The sequence below is a fragment of the Trichoplusia ni genome, chromosome 16, assembly GCF_003590095.1.
Source record: "Trichoplusia ni isolate ovarian cell line Hi5 chromosome 16, tn1, whole genome shotgun sequence".
Classification (NCBI taxonomy): Eukaryota; Metazoa; Arthropoda; class Insecta; order Lepidoptera; family Noctuidae; genus Trichoplusia; species Trichoplusia ni.
In genome coordinates this window covers 6,031,269-6,054,728 of record NC_039493.1, presented here as the reverse complement: position 1 = coordinate 6,054,728, position 23,460 = coordinate 6,031,269, and the positions used below count along the sequence as shown (strand labels likewise).

At 36.3% G+C, this 23,460-nt stretch overlaps 2 protein-coding genes across 6 annotated transcripts in view; both read right to left on the bottom strand.

Moving 5' to 3' along the window:
- Positions 1-606: 606 nt before the first annotated feature.
- On the bottom strand, positions 607-14,309 carry LOC113501784 (protein shifted-like). Of its 3 annotated transcripts, none has more exons than XM_026883034.1 (5): positions 13,723-14,309; positions 8,677-8,840; positions 8,180-8,419; positions 7,660-7,824; positions 607-1,410 (listed from the first exon to the last, which is right to left on the bottom strand). In XM_026883034.1, exons 2-5 carry the CDS (start codon positions 8,837-8,839, stop codon positions 1,097-1,099), a joined length of 882 nt encoding a protein of 293 aa, XP_026738835.1. In that variant the 5' UTR covers position 8,840; positions 13,723-14,309; the 3' UTR covers positions 607-1,096. The 3 variants fall into 3 exon arrangements, with proteins under 3 accessions (XP_026738835.1, XP_026738834.1, XP_026738836.1); XM_026883033.1 differs by having other exon boundaries at positions 13,650-14,308; XM_026883035.1 differs by having other exon boundaries at positions 7,681-7,824; positions 13,650-14,308.
- A 1,783-nt stretch (positions 14,310-16,092) lies between these two features.
- LOC113502124 (neuroglian) overlaps positions 16,093-23,460 on the bottom strand; it is a 34,695-nt gene continuing 27,327 nt past the window's right edge. The window contains exons 14-17 of one of the 3 annotated variants that reach the window (XR_003401335.1): positions 22,786-22,996; positions 22,243-22,340; positions 20,797-21,673; positions 20,462-20,549 (exon numbers count right to left, since the gene is read on the bottom strand). Coding sequence is in view for 2 of the 3 variants with exons in the window: in XM_026883503.1 (XP_026739304.1) it covers positions 20,443-20,549; positions 22,243-22,340; positions 22,786-22,996 (416 nt within the window). In the remaining variant the exon portion in view is untranslated. Of the gene's footprint in view, positions 20,550-20,796; positions 21,691-22,242; positions 22,341-22,785; positions 22,997-23,460 lie in introns of those variants that run through there. The other 2 variants (XM_026883503.1, XM_026883504.1) reach the window with 2 other exon arrangements.

Below are 23,460 nucleotides of genomic sequence, written 5' to 3'. Positions count from 1 at the left end.
TGATTTCAATGTATGCAATGGTTAATGTTGGTGTTTTGTTTGTTATCCGTTTTACATAAATATAAGTATGTGTTGCAAGTCCAACATGTTTTTCTTTTTTTGTTTAAATATGCAATAGAAATAAATATAATTAATCGAAGTAACATGGAATAAAAAATAGTCATGAACCATATTTCTAGTTTATTCCAATACTATGCATCAATTTAACCATTGCCTACACAAATGCTTACTCAAAGCAGCTTGTGATCGAATGTATAAAGTATTTACTTAAGAAGACTGGCAACGTGAATTACTACCTCAGTAATACAAGCTTTGCTAGGGATATACCAAAACAAGGTACGAAGATAAAAGTATAAGACGAAAATCCGAAAGATTCGCCGTCATGGAAGTAGTCAAGACATCCTCGCTTGTTAATTAATATGTACATGAAGACCAGCAAACCTCTGATTTCGTTCTATTTTATTTTTGATTCGGTGAAACCATGATTGTGAAACAATACGCACAAAAATAAACGTTTGGCGTTGAGATTGGCGTAGTTCCAACTTCTGCCACTGCAAGAATTAGCGCTAGTGTCAGTTTTCGGAGTACCAATTCTATTTAAACTATTCTGTCGGCAGTAAGCCTACGCTTCCTGGTATTGTAAATGATAGGTACAGCTGGCCACACAATTACTGCCTACTATGTAGTACAAAACGTTAAAAGAACGAAAAACTTTATGAATTGCGTTATAGAATATTAATGTGTTGTGCTGTAGCATTTACTAACCTAACGTTGGGAATAATTGTGACAAAAGTATTACTTCCAATAGTTGTCATAGATGTTCATAGATTTTATAGACCGCTATTTTAGTGTTACTAAATAAACTATTCAATTTAAATGTTGTATTTTTCATTTATAGTTGTAATTTTTGGCTTGCTTATCGCATGACATCCCAAAAATAATTCTACGTCCAGGCTAAGTGGGTTTATGATACTTCACCAACTTTGGAAGACAAACTTCTTTATATTTCACAAGCCGTTATCAGAATGCATGACGAGGGAACGGGCAAGAGTGATTATTCATATTATTATATTCGAGCTATGGAAGTAACCGCAGCTTATGAAAAGCACGCAGTTGGCAATTGTAGTTTTGGATAACGGCTTTCCCATTCAATATACCTATAGGTAATAGTATAGGTATGATATAAAGCTAGGCAGATAGAGCTGTGACCTCCTTCGCAGTTCCGTCCCTGGTAGCCGGGCGGGCAGGAGCAGAGGCCGGGCGCAGTGCAGTTGCCCCCGTTCATGCACTGCGGGTAGCACAGCGCCGTGCGGCAGTCCGCGCCCATGTAGCCCTCGGGGCACTGGCAGATCTTCTCGTTGTTGCACCAGCCGTGGTTCGCGCACTTCTTGTCGCACTCCGGGTCTGGGCCTGGGTTGTAATATAACACTGTCGTTTTAAATTACTTGTTGGGAAGCTTTCGAAAAAATCTAGTTCAAAAATAGAAATATGTGGAAAATTTAGAAATTGCAATTGGTAGTGTAAAAACAAGTTGACCGCAGCGCCATTTGAGTTTTAAGATGCTTTTCTTGATATTTTTTGTGGCAAAACTTTGGGTTGTAATTTTTGTTACCAAGTATTTAGCTGAAGCTGTTAAGGTAGAAAGCCGACCTCAACTCAGTTTATGGCTAGGCAGAGACGATTATTTTCGTCTAGTTTAAATTAATAGCTCAAAAACCTACATATTTTCAAGTTAGGTTCAAAATACTATATCAAATAATATATCTGTTATACAAGCAAACAGCGCTGTGGCTATAAAACTAATTAATATTAATTTAATCTTAAAAAAAAGAAGAAGCTTATAATTAAGTAGTGTAAATGTTAGGACTTTTGGAATAAAATGCAGATGCAGAGTTAACACACAATGGATTTTTATTTAGATGAAGTTTTACAAACGCCCGACGTCCACCATGACCGATTGCAGAGAGAGAGTTGCCAGTGTAACAAAACAAAAAAAACATCTATATATCAAACATAAGTGTTGCCTCACATAATAGGTTGCTACAGCATATTTAACACACCCCCTCAACACTTAATTTTTGATTGATTAACCTGCTTAAACTAATATATCTAACTTTACCTTTATGTCTAGCAACTCTAGCATAACAACATCAAAGATAACTACCCCTTTATAACACAGTGGACACACTTGCCTTAACAACATAATACACATCCAGCCCCTTAACAAAATCAGTAAAAATTAAAACAAATTCAGAAGCAACACTAATAAAATATCACCCCCTTAATGGAAAACTTATTTTAAAATCTTACTTCTAAGTTTTACATACAACTGTCCACCTAATGCTTTAGTAAACATATCTCCAAGATTATCAGAACTACTAACATAGGATAGACTTACACAACCGTCATTAATTTTCTCTATGATAAAATGATATTTTACATCAATATGCTTAAGCCTCTTATTACTGAAATTGTTTTCTGCTATTTTGATTACACTCTGGTTATCCTCATTAATCTTTACTTCCAATTTAAATCCAAAATCTAATAATAAGTTTTTTAACAAGCATGACTCAACTATACCTAAACACAGTGCTACATATTCTGCCTCAGTTGATGACAAAGATACACATAATTGCTTTTTAGTACACCAAGATATTACACAATCAAATACTTTAAATATATATCCTGAAGTAGATTTTCTGTCTTTTGTGTCACCAGCCCAATCAGCATCAACATAACCCTCCAATTTATCATTACCATTACAACCATACACCAATGACAAATCTACTGTACCTTTCACATATCTCAATACACGCTGTAAACATTTTAATAGCAACATACTAGCACAGTGCTGATATCTACTTAAGAAACCAATCGCTACACACAAATCAGGCCTTGTAGCATTAGAAGCGTACAGCAAATTTCCAATTATCTGCCTACATTTCAATTCGATTTCTTTACTTTCAGATTTTTCCCTTCTTAACAATTCAAACTTAAAATTCTGATCAATAGGTATGTTACAAGCTTTGCAATCAGACATCCCATACTTTCTTAATACTTTTAACAAATAATCCTTCTGATTTATAACAGTCTTTCCATTTTCTACATCCTGTTCAATGCTAATACCTAAATAGTTACAAGCCATACCTAAATCTTTCATAGCAAAGTTCTTACACAATTTCTCCTTGAACTTTCTGATCTGTATGTCACTATCACTAAAATATAGCAAATCATCTACAAAAATTAGCACATAAATGGAATACTCCTTACAACATTTAAAATACAAACATGGATCATTTTTGGATTTTATGAAACCATCACTACACATAAAATCATTAAACTTTCTATTCCAGTACTTAGGACTTTTCTTCAATCCGTATATAGACTTATTTAATTTACCTATTCCTCCATTAGGTAGTTTCATGTACACAGGTTCATCAATGTCACCGTAAAGAAAGGCTCCTGTTACATCCATCTGGTATACTGGAAGTTTCTTTTTTACTGCTACAGCTAACAAAGTACGGAAAGAAGTCAAACTTGCAACGGGGGCATAAACTTCTGCACCATCCATATCAGTCTGCTCAAAACCCCTAGCAACTAATCGGGCCTTGTATTGAATTTCTTGGCTTGGATTTTCTTTTATCCTGTACACCCATTTACTGTTTATTACCTTTATTCCCTTTGGCACCATTGCTACTTCACTCCATGTATTATTTTCTTTCAATGTGGTAATTTCTCTGTTCATAGCTTCTATCCAATTTTCTTTGTCTTCACACTCCATGGCTTCCTTAAGGGTACTAGGTTCATTATGCATGCTTATAAAACCAACCTCATAATCATCAAACCAATTGGGTGCTTTTCTAGAGCGTGTTCTTCTACTATCATTTACTTCTTGAATTTCTTCATCCTCTATAATTTCCTCTTCTAGAAATTCCACTTCTTGCATGATATTGTCACTTTCCTCACAATCCTCAAATTCTTCATTTTCTTCAGTGTTCGACACAGACTGGTATTCTTCATTGTTCAAGTTTTCTTCTATATCTAAATATATACACTCTTCTTCCTGCTCTGCTTTTTCAGGTTTATCATGTTTCTTCACAAATGTAACATCTCTCACTACTTCCACTGCATTTTTCCTTGGAAAATAGATCCTAAACCCTTTTGTGTACTCTCCGTAACCTACAAAAATACCTTTTTCTCCTTTTGCATCAAATTTCCTCCTTTTTTCTTTTGGTATGTGCACAAAGACTTCACTGCCAAATGTATGTAAACCATTTACATCAAACTTTTTTCCTGACCATGACTCGTATGGTGTTTTTCCTTCTTCTTTGCTATGGTAAGTTCTATTTAGAGTGTACACAACTGTATTAATCGCTTCAGCCCAGAATACTTTGTCCATTCTTTTTGCATGCAACAAAGTTCTTGCTCCTTCAACTAGAGTCCTCATATCTCTTTCAGCTTTCCCATTTTGCTCTGGACAATAAGGTACTGTAGTCTCATGTGTCACTCCATGCTCTGCCAATAAGGTTTTCATTTCTGCATTTACAAATTCTGTCCCATTATCACTGCGAAGTGTACAAACTGGATTATTTAATGTTTTTGCCCACATAATAAATTCTTTAATCTTTTCAACAGTTTCCGACTTGTAAGTTAAGAAATAAATTGTCCTATAGTTTGAGAAATCATCCTTTAATAAAAGAAAGTACCTTGACCCTCCTATTGACTTTTCTTCTATTGGCCCACACAAATCAGCATGCACCAACTCACCTGTCTTACTTGTAGATCTTCTACTACTATCAAATGGTAATCTATGCTGTTTGCCTTGTACACAAGCTGTACATGTGTCAATTGGTGACTCACTAAAATCAATATTATTTTTCTTTAAAATTCGTTTCACTTCCTTATAATTTTGATGTACTAACCTCTCATGCCATTCACTTAACTCAAGTTTAGCTACATTAGCCGCCAAAGATTCTGACTTAAAGTCCATTACATACAGCTTCGAACATGATTCCTTATTAGCAATAGCACACACTCTATTATCCTTGGAAAATACACACTGATCATTAGTCATACTCACTTGAAAACCATTGCATACCACACTACCTACAGAAAATAAATTAATCTTTAATTTAGGAACATGCAAAACATTGTTTATCGAGCAACTGACATATTCTTCACCATCAAATGCCATTAATTTTATTTTGCCTATACCTAGAGCATTTAGGTGTCGTCCATCACCTATCATCACAACCTTAGGAGTGGATAACCTTTCATATTCACAAAATAATTCCTTCTGATATGTCATATGGTGACTGGCACCGCTGTCTACCAACCATTTTTCATCTATTAAACGATCACTTGCGCTAACTGGCACTTTAGACACAAAAGCATTTTCAGTTTTCTTATTATTTTTAGTAGCTTTACATTTGTCCTTAAAATGACCTGGCTTTTGACAGTTAAAACACACATCTTTAAGCTTACAATCTTTCTTCAAATGACCTGACTTGTTACATAAAAAACATTTATTTTTACCTTTACCTTTGTTTTTACCTTTTTGACCTTTAGAAAACAATGCTACACTTTCGTCTACCTTACTGCTACTCTTATTATTTAGCCGTTCCTCTTCAACTAAGAGCCGTGCCGTTAAATTATCAACAGTCTGTTTTTCTTCTGCACATGATTCCCACGCACTAACAAAGTGAGAATACTTCGATGGAAGTGACATGATGATTTTCGACATAGCCATCCTGTCGGTTACCGCTTCTCCCAGTCGCCTCAAGATCTGCTGCTGTTCCTGCACCTTGGAAATAAAGTCCGCGACACTCATGTCATTTTCAAATTTTAGGGCAAAGAATCGCTGCTGTTGCAGCATCAGTGACGTTTCTCCACTTTTTTCATATATACTGTGCAGCCGGTTCCATACTTCATGCGCTGTTTGACAAGTAATTACTTGATGTAGAACTGGTTCCGCCAATCTTGTCACAATTGCACTCATCGCCTTCAAATCCTTGTCTGCCGACGCCTGCTCGGGCTCCGCTGACGCCTGACCGGGCTTCGCCGACACTTCATCTGGTTTTGTCGCTGCCGCTGCACTGCCATTACTGGGTTTGAGATTCGGATTCGTTACAACCTGGTATAATCCTTGTTCTCTCAAAATCACCGCCATCTGGAATCTCCAGACGCTCCAGTTCTTTGCTCCCTCCAGTCGTATTACGCCGAGCTTTTCCATCTTGATATTTCGTCTCGCAATAACAAAGCAAACCGAGTGACGCCAAAAATGCCGGCCGCCACCGCGTTCCTTCTTGCTTGTCGACACCCGACCAAGCTCCTTCCAGACGATTAATCCAAAGCCAATCTTCACCTAAATACGTTTACGGGCCTGGGCCCATAACCTGTTAGGACTTTTGGAATAAAATGCAGATGCAGAGTTAACACACAATGGATTTTTATTTAGATGAAGTTTTACAAACGCCCGACGTCCACCATGACCGATTGCAGAGAGAGAGTTGCCAGTGTAACAAAACAAAAAAACATCTATATATCAAACATAAGTGTTGCCTCACATAATAGGTTGCTACAGCATATTTAACAGTAAATAAAATATTAGTTGAGAGCAAGCGAGATACAAACCTAAAAAACGCAAATGCTGTGAGCAGAGGCACCGTGTAATCAGCCAACCAGCGCACTCGGCGGAATCCCGGAAAATAACGCATTCGGTTAATAAGGCCTGGCGTACATCGCAGGCTTGCCACAGATACACAGACAAGGGCCATTAGTAATGAGGGTGGAACAACACAGCGACCAACTAATGATAGCCCGATTAGTTGCGTAGGTTGCCAAAAAATCTTTTCACTGCAGTGTTTAGTACCTTTTCTGCAGTTTTTAAAACAGGATTGTAGATTGTATATAAAGCTCACGCTTCAGCACTTTATAAATCAGTTACCTACAATATTTAGCTTTGCCAAACAACAGAAAACTATGGTTTTATTATAAAGTGTTAAGTTGTCATTGAAACGTGTAACACATGACATTATTTAATAAATCAGATAAATTATTACCAAAGGAAAGAAACATAAAGCATGTTTTGTCTAAATTATCGATTGTTTTTGCATAAATTTCAAATAATTCGTCGTTAAATCGAACACAAAACACTAATAAAATGTCAATCGCTGTATTGTTCGGAGCGAACGCATGAACAAACACTGTGACGTATGATGCTGTGAAACGGTAATAGGCACTGGTAAAGCGCTCGCTCATACCAACTACCCATAAATGTATTATTAGTAGCGTAAGCATAACAATATGAGCTCGAAATAGATGAAATGCAATGTTTAGTGCTTCGGTTCTGGTACTCAAGTTCGCTACACTTTTCTCTTTCTTTTTCAAACGCTAAGCATGAGAAATCAAATTAATAAGCTTTGTGGGACTCATTAGAACGTTTGCAGTGTTTGTGGAAGAAGGTAACTGTTATTTTTAAATTAAGATATTAAAAGCGTTACGTCTGTGTCTTGATGTTGTGCTTTTTGAATAAAAATCGTTTATGGTAATCAGGTGATGTTGCCAGGTAAAAAAACGGTTAGTGATTTGATAGTAAATGTGATACAACTACAAAAACACAGACATGTAAGTGTTAAAAATGCGTTGGCGATACAATACCTGTCCTTTCTAAATACACACCTCTCTGTGCGCATTCCTTCTTTAGGTGTAACCTTAATGGGGTGCCTTTAAGCGGCAATCCGCGGCCATTTTTAAGCACAAGCCCTATTTCAAATGTGGCTACGCCGCTGTTGTTGCCCACACATGGCAATATTATACTGAATTCTGTGAAACAAACTCGTTACTTTTTTAATGGTTCTTTAATTTTGACCTCTATTAAAAAGTTCATAAGATGCAAAATTCTGTATTCATTTTAAACAATACTATCATATTCTAATCGGAACGCGACTGGCAGAGAAATGGTTTGCGAAATTCCTGGGAATTTTCGAAAGCAAGATGTTATTGGATTTTCCTTGGATAGATTTTTTGCGTCAACCCGTAGGTTATTGATTTAACAAATAAAACACGACGGTTTAGCATCCCATATTGTGAAAATTGCAGAATCAGTAGACATTCATTCATTGCGGAACATATACTTTAAAAAGGACGTAATTCTTAGATCTTATGTATCTTAAATTACCTTTAGACGTCTTAGGCACCCGTCCTCTAGTTTTGATGGACAACACTGGAGGTTTCAGTATCGTGAGGTCTGATGACGTGAGGATATCGAAGTCGTAGTAGTATCTCTTCTTGGACTTCCACGTGAAGTTGACGTGGCCGACCTCCGAGGGTATGACCGGCAGCTTGTTGGAGAAGTTAGGGTCCAACACGTACTGGGACACGTGCCCGTTGATTATGGCAAACACCTGCATGGATATGCCTGGAAATGGTATTGTTATATTTATTAACATGCCATTATTTTCTTGGTATTCATCTAGACAGATGATTAGGTAGTAGATTTCAGCCAGACTCCCAAAGACTCCTTTTACACTAAGCTTTTGGCTATTAAAAGCATGTATTATACTTTCTAATCTTCTTTACCACAGCACAAACATTAAAGCTTCTAAGCCTTAGAGAAGCTAATTAATGATGGGTCTTTAGAAGTTAGACAGATGTAAGTCTTAATGATGTACTCACCACTGAACATCCTGACTTGACGCTCATCGATCCACAGCGAGAGATCGGAGTGGTGGCGGCCCTCGGGGTCCTTGTAGTCGCGGCGACCGGCGCCGAGCGCCAGCGACATGGCCAGCGCTAGCCCCGCGCACAGCCGAGCGCCCATCGAAGCCGATCGCCACATGCTGGATGAAATAGAATTCAAGACTTAAGATTTTCACAAAATTTAAGATTTTCTACTGGAGCGAAGCGACGCTGTGAAGTGGAGGAAAAGGAAAATATAGGATTGCTTTAAATGAGAGGAGAATTGACAGGATCTAATACTATTATGTTTATTATAAGCTGGTCAGGTGGCTCTCAGAGGTGATATTAATAAATTAACTGATATCAGATGCCTGACAAAGGCATGAATTTAAGGGATTTATTGTGAGATTGGAGCTGAAAGTGTGAGGTTTTACTGTACAGAAGCTTGGTAAGAGTTGTAAAGTTTACCCACCTGTTGAACAGTATATCTGTATGTGCCCGAAAGCGATGACACTGCCAAACTTTTAGAGAGACTAACCGCCTTATACTTATCCACTGAGGTTTTACAGAAGTTTGAGTGTGTAAATAAATAAACGTCATGAGCTAATTCAGATTTTTGGAAATTCCGTTTCGGATGAAAACAGTAAAATGGTACCTATAGTTTTCTCGCACATTCCCACTTCATAGCTAAATCTTAGCGTCATAATGAAATAGGTAATACTTATGGGTCATTTTTACCTACGTATAGCAATATGATCATATTTTCATGATTATGCGATTAGTAGCCAGATATTAGATACGGAGATATTTGATAGTATACGTATCTACTTATAATAATAAAATACAAACTGCCTCAACAACATGTAAGTGTTTCATCACCTCCATTAAATCTTAATATAAAGTACAGTCATAAACTCTGGATCAAGTCCGGTTTAAAACCGAATCGTTCCCGAGTGTCCAATTAACAGTACAACCTGGCTATCACCAAAAATATGTCATAATTCCATTAAAACGTTCCAACGCGAACCAATAATAAGCGTGTAAGTGGTGTATAATTTGTTTGTCGACCATACAAAATCTCTTCACGTCCACACAGAGAAAAAAAATGTAAAGAAAAACAAAATTATCACAGTTAACATAATTGATTGAGGCCGTTTCGGACGTGCTCCTACAATGGTATTATCGTGAGAAAAGGCGGGCGAAAGTAGAAAAAAAAATACGGCTACAACTTCATTAAATATCCCCTGTCAAAAAGTAATGTCTACTAGTTTTTTTACTCGCTCCCGGTGTCAAATTATACGTACAAAAGGTGTTAACAAAAAAGAAGACTTCGACAGCTCTATGCGTAGGGGTGCACAACATTTTTTTCTATATAGCATGTTACTGCATTATTACGGTGTCAAACTTTGAGGGACTTCAATTTTAATGTCAAATTATTCACCAAATATAAGTTCCCTTATGAAAACAGTTTTTTTCCTACATATCAGCCGTTAGTTTTCAAATAGTTAGTTGCATGTCGCTCATTTTTTTAACTATGTGTATACTTTGAATTCATTGGATATTTGTACTATATATATGTATATGAATTAATCTTGTAAAACAAATCGCCCAACAACATGTCTACCACTAACATATATTCATATCAACATCTTACTAGATTAGGTGGCGGCTTTAACAACAAGTAGATGTGTTTAATAATAATAAAATAATAGGTACAAAGTCGAATCAAAACAGTTCCCAATTACTAATTGTTATTCACAAAAATATGCGTAATTACTGAACTAGAACATCTTTATCGTAAGGTCACGCATTGTTTACAATGTACTTTAAAATATTGTGTTGCTAATATTTTGGGCGCCGTTTATCTAAGTTATGAAATGTATCGGCTCGATAACCCCAAATTAGCGCGGGCTGTGCTGAAGATAAAACACCATTTTAATTGAACTTAATTGATACACAATTGAAGTTTGCAGATCAAGAGTGAGTACTGAGTAATGCTGTTGCTTACCAACAATGCTTGCGACTACCTAATAGAATAGAGAGTACAGCAAACATAGAGAACTGCAGTTGAAGACTGTAGACGATAAGTACGTAATACAATCTAAGGAGAATGAGTATGCATAGGTTCAAAATATAATTTAAGAAAGTATTAGGTACTTACAGCTTCTTTATTTTTATACTCGGGTCAAACCTGTCCCTGACTTGGGTTCAAACAGCAGCATCGAAGGGATTTCTTTGTACATTAACGAAAGTTAATAACAAAAATATGTATTATTTATTTGATCTGTTTGGCAAGATAGTGAACACATAGATGTCTTCTATTGCTATTAAATTTCAAAGAAAACAAAGCGATGTTTTATCTATTTTTAATGTTGACTGAAGCTAATACCAAAGTAAACTTGGTAAAACTAGTACATAAAACATATTTGTCATACAATTTGAGATATTGGTATTGTGGGTTATTCCAATACCACAACTCACAAAGCGGTGAATGTGTACAAATACCTTTTGCGGTAAGCCTGACTAAGATTAGAACCTATTTTGTATAGGGGCTAAGGAGTGCTGGGTACGAATAATAGCGAGAATAATTAGTGACTACTTGATACGTTCATTTTGAGGAAAGCAAAGAAATTGTTGAAATTGAATTGGTTATGGAGAAAATTTGTGTGGTTACTCCAAACATAATTATTAACTATAGGTATGAATAAGACACAAGGGAATCTTGAACCACCCCTAAAGCTGGGGAAATATTTCCAAATGAAAAAGTTATAATGCGAACAAAAAATTTTATATTAGAAATTTTAAAACGTTCTACTTGGGACGTATTTGTTAGTGTTTACATGTTATTGTTGTAGATTGTAAGTGGATAATGTTTAAATATATTCAAAACATAAAGAGAATTTATAAGTATTTTAAAATTGGAACTAATCGACTCAAATAATTAATAATTATACAATTCAAAGCTATTTTTGTCCCGGCCCGGGTCTAAATCTGGCTGTATCAATATCTCTGAAAGGGTAATATTTTAACCAAATGTCACTTTCTGTAAAAGCGACGGTTGCATCCTGTGATAAGATGTGCGAATGACCGTGGCTCGTTTTGCAAAGCACCAAAATGTTTTAATGTCGTTTTGTTGCATAAAGCAGTTTAATTATTATTATTTTTAATATTTAAATTGGCTAACTGAAAAATATTACTTTTGTATATGAATGTGCCGATTGTGACCATTTGCAGGCAGGATTTATGGATCCAGTATTTTGCGAGAGAGAGACTAGACAGATAGAGACTGAAGTGGAAGTTCCTTGTTGTATGAGACAACAAGAAATGCCCAAAAAATATCATAATATATTCTTGTCATTTAATGCCTAAATAGTTTCAATACAATATTATTTAAACTACTTACATCATAAGTATTGTTGCCATTACTCATCTATTCGGTACCAAAACATTTTTGTCTGATAAGAGAGGGTTCAAAATTTTTATTACACTTTTTTTGATACAGTTAAAATTTATAGTCAGAGAAGAGGTCAATGTAATGAGGTATACTGTGGTGTCTGCAACTTCTAGAACGACGGATTCAACAAAATAATGGTTCAGATTTCGTCCAGAAAACTTTCTAACTCAAAAAATCTTAGAAGCGTGCAACCATTAACACTTAATACTAGTGGATAATAAACACGTTTGTCCAAAGATATGGCACCTCTGGCGGGTGCACTTGTTAAGTTAACCAGCGGGCCAGTCGATACGATACCCGTTCAGGGAACAGGTAACAGTGTAAAAAGTAAAAAAATAAAGTCCGCCTGACGGTCCGCGGCCGCTCCGGCCGGCCAGCGATAAGGGTGACTGTTCATGACGCGACCGGCCGATCCTATAAATTGCTGCGTTTTAATTAAGTTAAACGCACCGAATTTAATATCGGTGTTACGACTACGTTAAATATTATTTATGGGTGACGTTATTGGAGAATCTTGTCCGAGCGTTATAGCCGTAGATATATATCAAGTGTTAATTAGAAATCCACGAAAATGTTTGATCGTTACGATTTATCAAGTCACCGAAATATCGTCAGAAACTATTACGTGGGGTGATAATCATGTACCTACTACAGAATTAAACTGAATTTTCTATTTAATTTTACGTATAACGACTAAGTGTACTTAGACAAACCCACCGTTATATTTTGTAACGTAACCGACGTTACAAAATATAACGGTAGAAAATAAATGATTTTCTTCTTAATTAACTTTATTTTGCTTCTCTCACACATTACACTGAGGCGCTGTGTCATGAAATAAGAAAACATTTTTCCATCTGGATGCAATTAAACTCCCGAACTGTTTAACGATTAAAACATCGTTAAGTTCAATGCAAAAAGTCTAGTGAATAAATCGCATGCAGTTGTCGAGTAAGTGGCAGGACCATTAAAACGTGTATCCATTTCATTTAACGATTACTACGTTGTCAGATAGATCATAAAGCCGGTTTTACAATTTTATCCTTCGTGTCTCACAAATCACACTTGACAAGTAGCCAGTTAATAGCCAGCCTTAACGCCGTTCACGGTGCACTGTGCAGTGTGCACTGTACTTTTAACATATGATCCCATAGTTAGGGCCTCTATTAATAACACCCCGTGATGTTTACATTTACCAGATAGCAATGTTTACTTTTTTATGCTTTCTTTAATCTGTCGGTTTTTCAGAGCACCGTTTCTAACATTGTTCAGAACTGTGTGTTCTTTAAAGCAAATCTTTAATTATATTTTCTATTTTAAATTAATTTAGTAGACAGGAGCGAAGGACTTAATCGGTCAACATGTGGGTAATTAGTTAAGACGATCGCCACTCGAATTCCAAATCGATTAAACAATTAAGTTTTAAGTGGGATCAACGATCTTTTATTTACCGACCTCTGTCATCCTGGATGGATTTCGCGATATGATACAGTTTACAAGAACGATCTTATCTTACCTGTAATTAACGGCTTGTTCCTAATAATATTAAACAACAGCACGCACGTTCATAATTTAAAATTAAAACTCACTTCACAACTCGCGAACTCAGACGTCTCGTTAAACAACGAATAAAAAAACGTTCGACGATGTCCCGCCCTCTCGACGGTCGGACACAGACTGCCTACATACTGGGTCTTTACTGAACACACAGCTTAGTTTTGCGCTTCATAAACTTTAACCACAAAGGATTTTAGGCTTAACAAGTGATGAAATAAAGGTGACGCACTCGGGCCTCTGCTGTGGATCCGATATCACGTCGATATAATTTACGATCAACATTTTGCATGTTTCCATTGATAGCAAATCATCCGGGAGACGTGGGATGCTTAACAATCAGCTTACATACAATGTTATGGTCGGTCAAATTTAGCATCTGCCGATTAGATTAACTGCTGCTCAGAGTTAATGGCGCTGTATCATCAATAAATCTGTTGGTTCTCGGTTGCTCACGGCATGCGGCATCGGGACATGCAAAAACTGTGCTGTTGATTTCATGAATAAATTCGCCCATTTTGGTCCAAGCAAAAACTTTATCCCAAGTATGTTAATTGCGAAGGCGAAGGGATTTGAACAAGCTATAAATGTATATTTCTTATTAGCTCCTCAACTTATTTATTCAAAATGTACTTAGGTGTATCCTAAATACACCTAAGTTTTTGAATAGTAATAGAATTTTTAATAACCGAAGGCTCTTGAAAGTCAAACAAAAAGCAAATGAAGTCTGTCCCCGAGTAGCAAAAAATAAATCATAGACAGAATAACATTTTCCTGTTTTAAACAAAAACATAATAAGGAAGAAGTACGTTAACTTATTGTATAACTAATTCATTTGAGGTTCGTTGAAAGCGCCTTTCATAAAGCACGGGCGGATCGCGTCTATTGTTAGGCTTTCATGAATGAATGGTGCGTATTACCGCGGTTTATATTCTACCTGCCACCGGCGTATTGTTTAGTCTGAACGTTATATAATTTACTACAAGCGAAATCACTAACTACGTCTGCATAGAAAAACGTTTATACTGCGAGCAAAGTGCTTAGAATGTTTGACCAAAAATCATCTTATTTTTAACTAGCTGTTGCCCGCGACGTTGTCCGCGTGGGTAGAAGATATAAGTTAGGAATTTTTTAACGGAAGCCCTCAAGATGAATATTTTTCCTCGTTTTTGCCACATTTTCCTTCGCTCCTATTAGTTGCAGCGTGATGTTATATAGCCTTAAACCTTCATCGATTAATGTTCTATTGAACACAAAAAGAATTTTCAATTTGAACCAGTGGTTCCTGAGATTAACGCGTTCAAAAAAACAAACTCTTCAGCTTTATATATTTGTATAGATAAATTGTGACGGAAAAAAAGGCTTTTAGGGTGTAGTGTCTGTTAGTGAAGAGATTTTTGCAAAATGATCTTTATTACTTTGACATGAAAGTCATTGTCGATGGGAAAGGTCACTGATGTGTTTTCACTACTAAACTATATATTACAGACAGAAGTACTCACAGTAAGCCGATGACGGGTAGAAGATTAGTTACCGTAAGAAATGATGACAGTAGCCAGGCGTAACCATTATCCAGGAAGGGACATCTTTATCTGGGGAGATACAAATGTCTGTAGAACATCAGGAAATCCTTGATATCGTCCATCGTACTACTATATATGAACATTTGCTCTACATTCGCTGTCGCCAATATCATGAAAATTCTCCCCTATTAACACCTAAAATATTTGTTTAGCTACCGTTCGTTCTTGTCACATCTGGATATTTACCATGAAAATGCAAGTAATAATAAAGTAAAATAAATAAGGAAAGTACCTTCGTGAACCAAGTCTTCGAATACGAATCTCAAAGAACTATTACATATATTAAGATCCCAATAAATTAACAGAAGTATACTAAGCACAAACTCACAACAAAATAAGGAACATACACATACACTTTTAAACTAAATAATGTAACCTGCCTTAGCCCTAGGCCTAAACTCAAATAGAAACACTAGAATGGATAATACCTTGTTCATATGCGTCGAGATTATTTCTACTATTTAGTATTAAGGTACAATATTTGCTGCTTTACTATAATTTAGGTTGTACAAATTGCAAATCAACAACGCCTTATACAAAAAATAAAGGCATCTTCTTTCGAAGATGAATACTAATGAATGTTTAATTCTACACTATCAGTCATGGATGAATTAAAAGTGCTGAGGTTACTACTTGGGTCCACTTAATTGTTACAACTATCTTAGTTTCTACGATTAAACTGATAAATTACTCACCCTTTATCCTTCTTTTTTAATACTTACACTTTTTTGTTTTCATCCAGATATTGATGTGGTAAGAAAGATTTCTTCTAGCCCTGCTAAAAAACGAGGAACTGGTGTATAAATTAATAAAAGGCCAGAATAATTTCTTAATATTTATTTTCTATGCAACATAAAAAAATATTCATCATAGTTACAATAAATTACAGTTACTTAATGCGAACTAAAATGTAATTTACGATAATTCGTGAACAGAATCGTACGGTCAGATCAGAAAATTTCTCACAAGTCTTTACCTACACTTTTGTCATGATTTTAAACATTTTATATAATAAATGCAAACTATTATCTAACCAACAAATTAGTCCAATGTTGATAAAAAGCTTGCTTAGCAAATATAATTAAATTGTTAAAGATGCTTAAGTTTCCCATCTTGTTTACCAACTATCAAGACGATCGTTCAACAGAAAATTTACCAGCGCAGTTAAACACTGCGACTCCTCATTCAAAACCATGGAAAAGATAAGCGTCTGTAACATGAAATATAACACTGAATGAACCTCACAACAATTAGAATCTACCAGTTCGTGTATAGCGAATACTTCGGTTATTTCTATATAATTAGTCGATCAATCGTATTGAAAGCATGTGGATTATAGATAGTTACATTACGTATAGCGGACCTTGGCAAAAGGCTGGGGATCGCTAAAAAGGTAAAAGATAAGAATGCATACAATTGGACAATACGTGAACACAGTGATCTCTCGAATAACAACTGTCTTTATAATAAACATCGCTTTCAATACAACTGCATCTATTAACATTACTTCTATTACACTTTCATAAATTAAAATTACACCCAAAATGTTCCAATTACACTTGCGACCAATAAAGTGATACAACAATTACATTTAACATGAACTATTTCGATACGGCGATGCACGTTTTATATTCGGGAACGCTAATGATACAATTTACTGTAAATATTGTGACACTAAGTATGTAAATGCAGACATTGTGCTGTCAGGTCGATTCGGGACTCATGAAAATCACATTTTCATTCATAATTTTACGTAAGGCAAGTATTCTTTACTAGGTAAGTGTAAAACAAAATGAACACAGTGTAATTTAGTTGAGAAGGCAGTGAGTATATCCACCGAACACCGGTGGCTAACAATCTAATATCAAAATTGACATTTTGAACCGTAACAAGTATTTTTCAAGACAAAGAATTTTTAAATCGTTAACGGGTATAATAAGCGACAAAACAGACGCGAATAGAACAAGGCTCCTACTATTAATCAATTAATATTAATAGATATATATTAAATTCTTACTAGACAATAGACATGATAAAGACTCCTTAACAAATAACTTAAAGGGGTTACAATAACAGTGCCATCAAATATAAATATGCAATGTATAAGGTACCAATAGTTACAGTATAAGCTCTAAATGAGAACGATTAAATCTTGGCATTCGAACATGTTACCTTTGTCAAAATATACATAACGAGGGAGAAATAAATATGAGGAATTATATTAATAAATAATAAGTAGTGGCTTGTCTCCGTACGTCGGTCCCGTTTTATAAACATTGTTCAGATTACATCTGACCGACGACGGTGCTGGCGTCAGGAGACATAAATAAAATGATTTGAAAATCAACATGGTTATACCGTCTGGAATGTATTCAAATAAGACCCGACACCTTTCAGGCGGAGAAAAAGTATACACAAATAAATAAATTATAATAAAATAAATTGGCGGGCTTAGTGCACGGGACACTGCAAATGTCCGCCAGTGTACGAATATAACCGGATACAATAGGTACATACAAGGCAAAGAATAAATAATAATACATGTACAGATGCAGTAAGCGAACGCGTTAGCTACCTAACATTAGTTAACACGAATCCCTAGCCTTAGTCTAAACACGATACAAATGAGATATTGTTAGGTGCGGTGCGAGACAACTGCCCACGCTCACACATGCGCCTGTTATATTCATTTTCATGCAACATTGGTCTTACAGCAGTCACCTCTAAACACGCAATTGTTCAAAATGAAAAACGTTAACTTGGGCATTAAAATTCAATGTGAACGGTGCGAAACTTCAATAAATGTCAAATATGAAAAATTTTAATACGAAAAAAGCCTAAATAGAGTACTTATCACTACGTAAGAGAGACATTACCGACGGGTCGCCCCGCACTTAAATTCATTCGAGATTTGCGAGATTTCAAGTTGTTGGATAATAATTCGAATATCAGAATTATGTATGTATCTACATAATTTACATTATCGTAAACAATCGATACTGAGCTATCGATGAGTCGATAAATGAGATTTTAAATTTGTTGAGGAATAAATTGAGATTTTCGTATTGTTTTATTAATCGAGATTCTTCCAAATATCATAACGCCTACTATGTTACAGTCAGCCATGTCAGTATACAACACGCACACATTTCAAGCGGATTTTTTACAAGTTGATAAAATGACGACTACTTCTATAACTATGTATTTAAGTGATATTTGTTGAAATGCACAGTGGATGATATTAACTACGACATTTGATGACTTTCCAAAGAACTCCATTCTGAGGTCGCTCTTCAAGTTTAGTTACAACTTCATTCATTAGTACACACTATCTTTTCTAGTAAATATCCGTTCCAAGGCAATGTGTTTTATTTGCGTGAACTGACACCAGGTGGGATATAATGACGTAAGAGGAAGGGGATCAGGCTTTCCATCGACGTCTCCGCGCTAAAATAGACGATCACAACACCAAACCACGCCTCTCTTTAACTCTGCAAAGCACCACAATATGCCCCGGTGGTCAAGCTGCCAGTATATAAAAATATTTATTTAATTTTCCCTAATAAAAAATATATTTTACTCGATACTCGATTTAGATTGTCTCCACGCGTTGTGTTTTAAAATACTGAAGATAAACCTAACACATAAGAAATACAAGTCTTAGGAAGTTAAACTTAAAGAAGAGTTCTTAATCGTTAAAATCATAATATTAAATAGTTTTCGTAAGAATATCTCCAATATTGAATAACACCGGCAATGGAACACAATGTCTATTAATTGAACAAGCTTGGTCAACGCTTAACGTATCTACATTTTAGAAGTCGACGATATATAATATTCTTTTTAATAACAGTGATAGGATAGATTCGTAAAATAAAATTCTTTGTGGTCCATAGCACACTTTAAATAGTTAGAAAGATATGGTTTTGATATAAAAATAATCATACATTAATTTTGGCTTGCGAACTGATCGTCGGCTAAATGGCACGAAACATTGAAATAGTCCTGTAAACCCATGATATAAACCAACCTCCTTTGTAACCTAACTTCTTATTTCTATGCGTCATCCTTGAGCCAGATAAGTTCGCAATAGAGCGCGCCAGACCACCGGAGACCAGAGCTAATTACCTTATTTTCTGTGACAAAAATAGCTTTTCTTATCTCAAGTCTTGACCAGCTACCGTATGGTTAACTACACGTAATTGATATCGAGCCGTAACATCGCCTACTAACTAACACAAGCCGAATATTATTGGTTGAGGTTTTGGAAAGCTGATCTTCTGTGTCAACCATGTACTGGGATACGAAGTCAACTGTTAAGTAGGTATTTCGATGATTAGATTTATAAAGCAACATAATGCTTGGTTATATGAAGTAGAGTTGGTTGAATTTATATAATTACAAGTTGACATTTTTGCCTTTAACAATCTTCCACAGCCGAGTTCTGGCCTCAGCTGCATAAAGTCGTCAACATCATTGACATAGGAGTAAATTGAGCGAATGATGAAATCAGTTTCCAAAACCTGAACGCTAGTGCCAGTTTGACTATTTCTCATTACTTAAAATCAGTCTCATAAATAACGAAATGTTCAACAGACTTAGAGACGCTCGCGTCCTCGGGATAGTCAATAAACGTTAGCCATCACTATAGACACTAACAGCCGGCTAAATAAGAAACGTAGGCTTCGTTATCAGCTTACACTAGTGCTTACACTCTAATAAATTTCAACTAAATACAATCAAATTATAAACTGCCGATAGTTTTAGTTTAAATACAATTTTTGAGCGCTAAAAGTATGTTGTATTACACGAAGTCAGTTGCAAGAAATGTTTTTCTTTCCGAATCTTCATCATACATGCCGTAGCTATTTATCGTAATCATATTTTTGAGTTAATTGACCTCATTTCTCGCGACAGAAAATCATGTAATCACAATATACTTTCTGGCCGTTCCAACACGACAGAAAATGGCAGTACGATGTTAGATTAATATTGCCCTTGCGTCTTAAAAGAAAATAAGCCATTGGGCCAGTTGATGGTTTTATTAGACAACACAGACACGTGACACAGTCACACTTTACAACTGAACATTACAAGACAAGATTTTTTTAGTTCACTGTAATTTGGGTGTATTAAGTGAAAGTGAACGACAGTGGAGCTGTACCTCGGGCCCTACACGTAGGTGGGGGGCGCGGGCGCGGGCGGCGCGGGCGGCGGCGGCAGCGCGCGCGCGCCCGGCACGTACTGGCCGATGAACGAGCCGTCCTCCGTGAAGCGGCCTGCCGGGGTACGGGGACGTCAATAATACAATACAGACAGAAATTCCTTCAACAATAAAAATGTTTTTTTTTTCGTGGTTAACACTTTGTCGAGGGAATATAAAAAAAAATTAGACAAAGATTAACAAGAATAAAATTGCTTTAAATTAAAAATTATAATACAATGGTTGAAAAAACATACTTAAAGCACAATAAAAGAAATTCGAGCAAAATCAATTACAAAACAAAAAAGCAAACAAAATCATACCTTACAAAACGAAACAAAACGTCGCTCGTGCAGGCAAAAGAAAAAAAGGATAGGACGGAACAAGGATTACTATCAATATTAAAACAAACGCAAAACTTATAACAAAGCACGCTAATAAACATTTAAGTAGGAAAATATTCACTCCAAATAATATCATTTATTACTTTACAACCTAACTTACTTAGAAATATTCTGTACTTAATACCTAACCTAAGCTGCGAAGATTCCTTGTGAGATATAAAATACTCAGTGATAAATCCTTTACCAGAACTATTTTTAAAATAGTGCCATAAAGACTGGACGCCCTTTTCATATTATAAATTTCCATAATTTTGTGCAAATAGATTCAAACAATTTAAAAGCTTGTTAACCTGGCAGTATACTACCAAACAAGTAAAAAAATAATACCTAATTCACAACTCAAGTTCAAAATTCTTGAACCCAATTTTTAGGGCTCCATCACTGTCATGCGTGCCAATCAAAACGAAAACTAAAAAGCTGCCTACGAGGATTGGCTATCAGTACCGGACTGTTATTTGCTCTGTGATGCAATGGCACTACGTTCTAGCTTACAAACGTAGCTATATTTGGAGCGCGCTGTGCTTTTGTTTAATGTTTACTGAGGTTCATACAAATAGAGATTTTAAAACTAAGTGCATTGGAGAAATTCTTAAAGATTTGTTAACCGAAAATGTTGGGTTGTCGCTAATTTGTGTATCTCAGTAAACAGTAAAGGTGTATGGTGGGGTGCGGGGAAGAGGAGTGGGCTAGACAAGAGTGGCGAAGGCCTGCGAGGCGGAGTCAGTCTGTCCGGTGGGCGGCGGGCGGCGCTTGCGGCCGTACTGCCCGATAAACGAGCCGTCCTCGTTCATGCCCGCTGCAACACACGTGCCGCTACAGACACAGCCACTACATGCTCACACGATAAACACTCCTTACTTAGCTCTCGTGCAGATTACATGAACATGCATTTTTCAAGTATGAGTATGTTTCTACTACATACAATTAATCGGCATCGATTTTATTCATAATTAACTGATATGCTGAATGAATTAAACGTTACAGTTGCGACATAAGACTCAAACTCGTCAATCAAGTAACAAAACAAAAATTATCATGTAAAACAAGCTATGCACTACATGAAAAATAAAACAAAATGTAAGCAGGATCTACTAAGTCCGAAATAAATCAACAATACTCAACACGATTGTGTCGGTGATATTTTTACAATTGTAAGTATGTAATATTAAAGTTTTGAACATTTCAAAACAGTTCAGGCAGAGCTTTCGTGCAAAAATATACTCTGAACACTTATTAAAAGGAAATATTAAAAAAGGTTTTTTGATACCTGAGCTTGATTCCTCGTAATACGCGTTAAGTCATCGTCACTTATTTCGGCTTAATACCTTGACATAGGGTATGTTATAGCTTGGCTCACGAGCATACCTGTTTCTCCTTCGCCGTACTCAGCCATGGAGTCGGTATCGCTTTCGGGTCCTGGCTTGGTGCCGCTGCTCATTGAGTGACGAGACTTGTTGTCAAGACTGCAATATGTAGAATGTGACTTAGAATAAATAATTACAGTTACAGAAATATTCATGAACATATGAATGTGTAAAATAAAATGTTGGTCGTAGAATATTAATAAACTTATTAATGCGTTTATTAAAATTTTTGTTGTACAGAAAAAATAGCGCTACTGGATTTTCATGAACACGTAAATTATTTATAGCAAACTGAACAATCCAATGTCAAATGTGACATTATTAAAAGTTTAAAATTCTGATGAAATTTTTTTCACCAAGAGTCACTTCGTAGGACTCCTGGTAGACTACAAATGTTTTTTCGATTCCGAGGTTCTAGACACTAAAGAATGGAAAAGTACTCCGGTGGTTTTAAAAGCTTTTTCAAGTAGAAGTTTGGCAAAGATTTCCGCCCCTTCAGGATTGAAATCCGCGAATTATAAAAAAGTTGGTGGGCGCTACATACGGGTGCGTGTACTCGTGGAAGCCGCCGTCGGCGTAGTCGCGGCGGCCGTGCGCCAGCTCGCGGTCGTGCACGTCGTACTTGCCGCCGCGGTTGCGCCGCACCACGCACACCAGCAGCAGCACCAGCAGCAGGAAGGCCAGCGCCAGCATCACGCCGATGAACCAGCCCGCCGTCGCCGTCGCGTCCTGCTCCGGCTTCACGATGGGGCCGTCTGCGGGCCAATACGCACTCACATCACCCACTAGTACAATGTAACTCACCATCTGTACTATGATTGATCACGTAAATGCTAGAGACGTTACCGGTCTCCTGTCAGTTTATGGACCAACAAAATTTGTTTGACTAATTAGACAACAAATACTAAAAACTTCATAATGATATACTTCTAAATGTTGTTTTAAAAGTGGTCAAACTATTTCAGTGCCTATAACGTCAGATACAACGTGGGCAGATTCCAAGTGGCCCAGGATAGAGCATCATGGAAAGATTGAAAACAAGCAAGAAGTAGGAAATATATGGTCAGATGCAGAACCGGGACAGAAGGAACTCAACAGATAGTAAAAAAAAAACTTCATCCATTTTTCTGATAGTCAAACTAAAGTCATAACCTCAGCATGCTTTCAAATTCTTATATTATTTGTCTATTACACTCTTGTAACATCAGTTTATTATTAT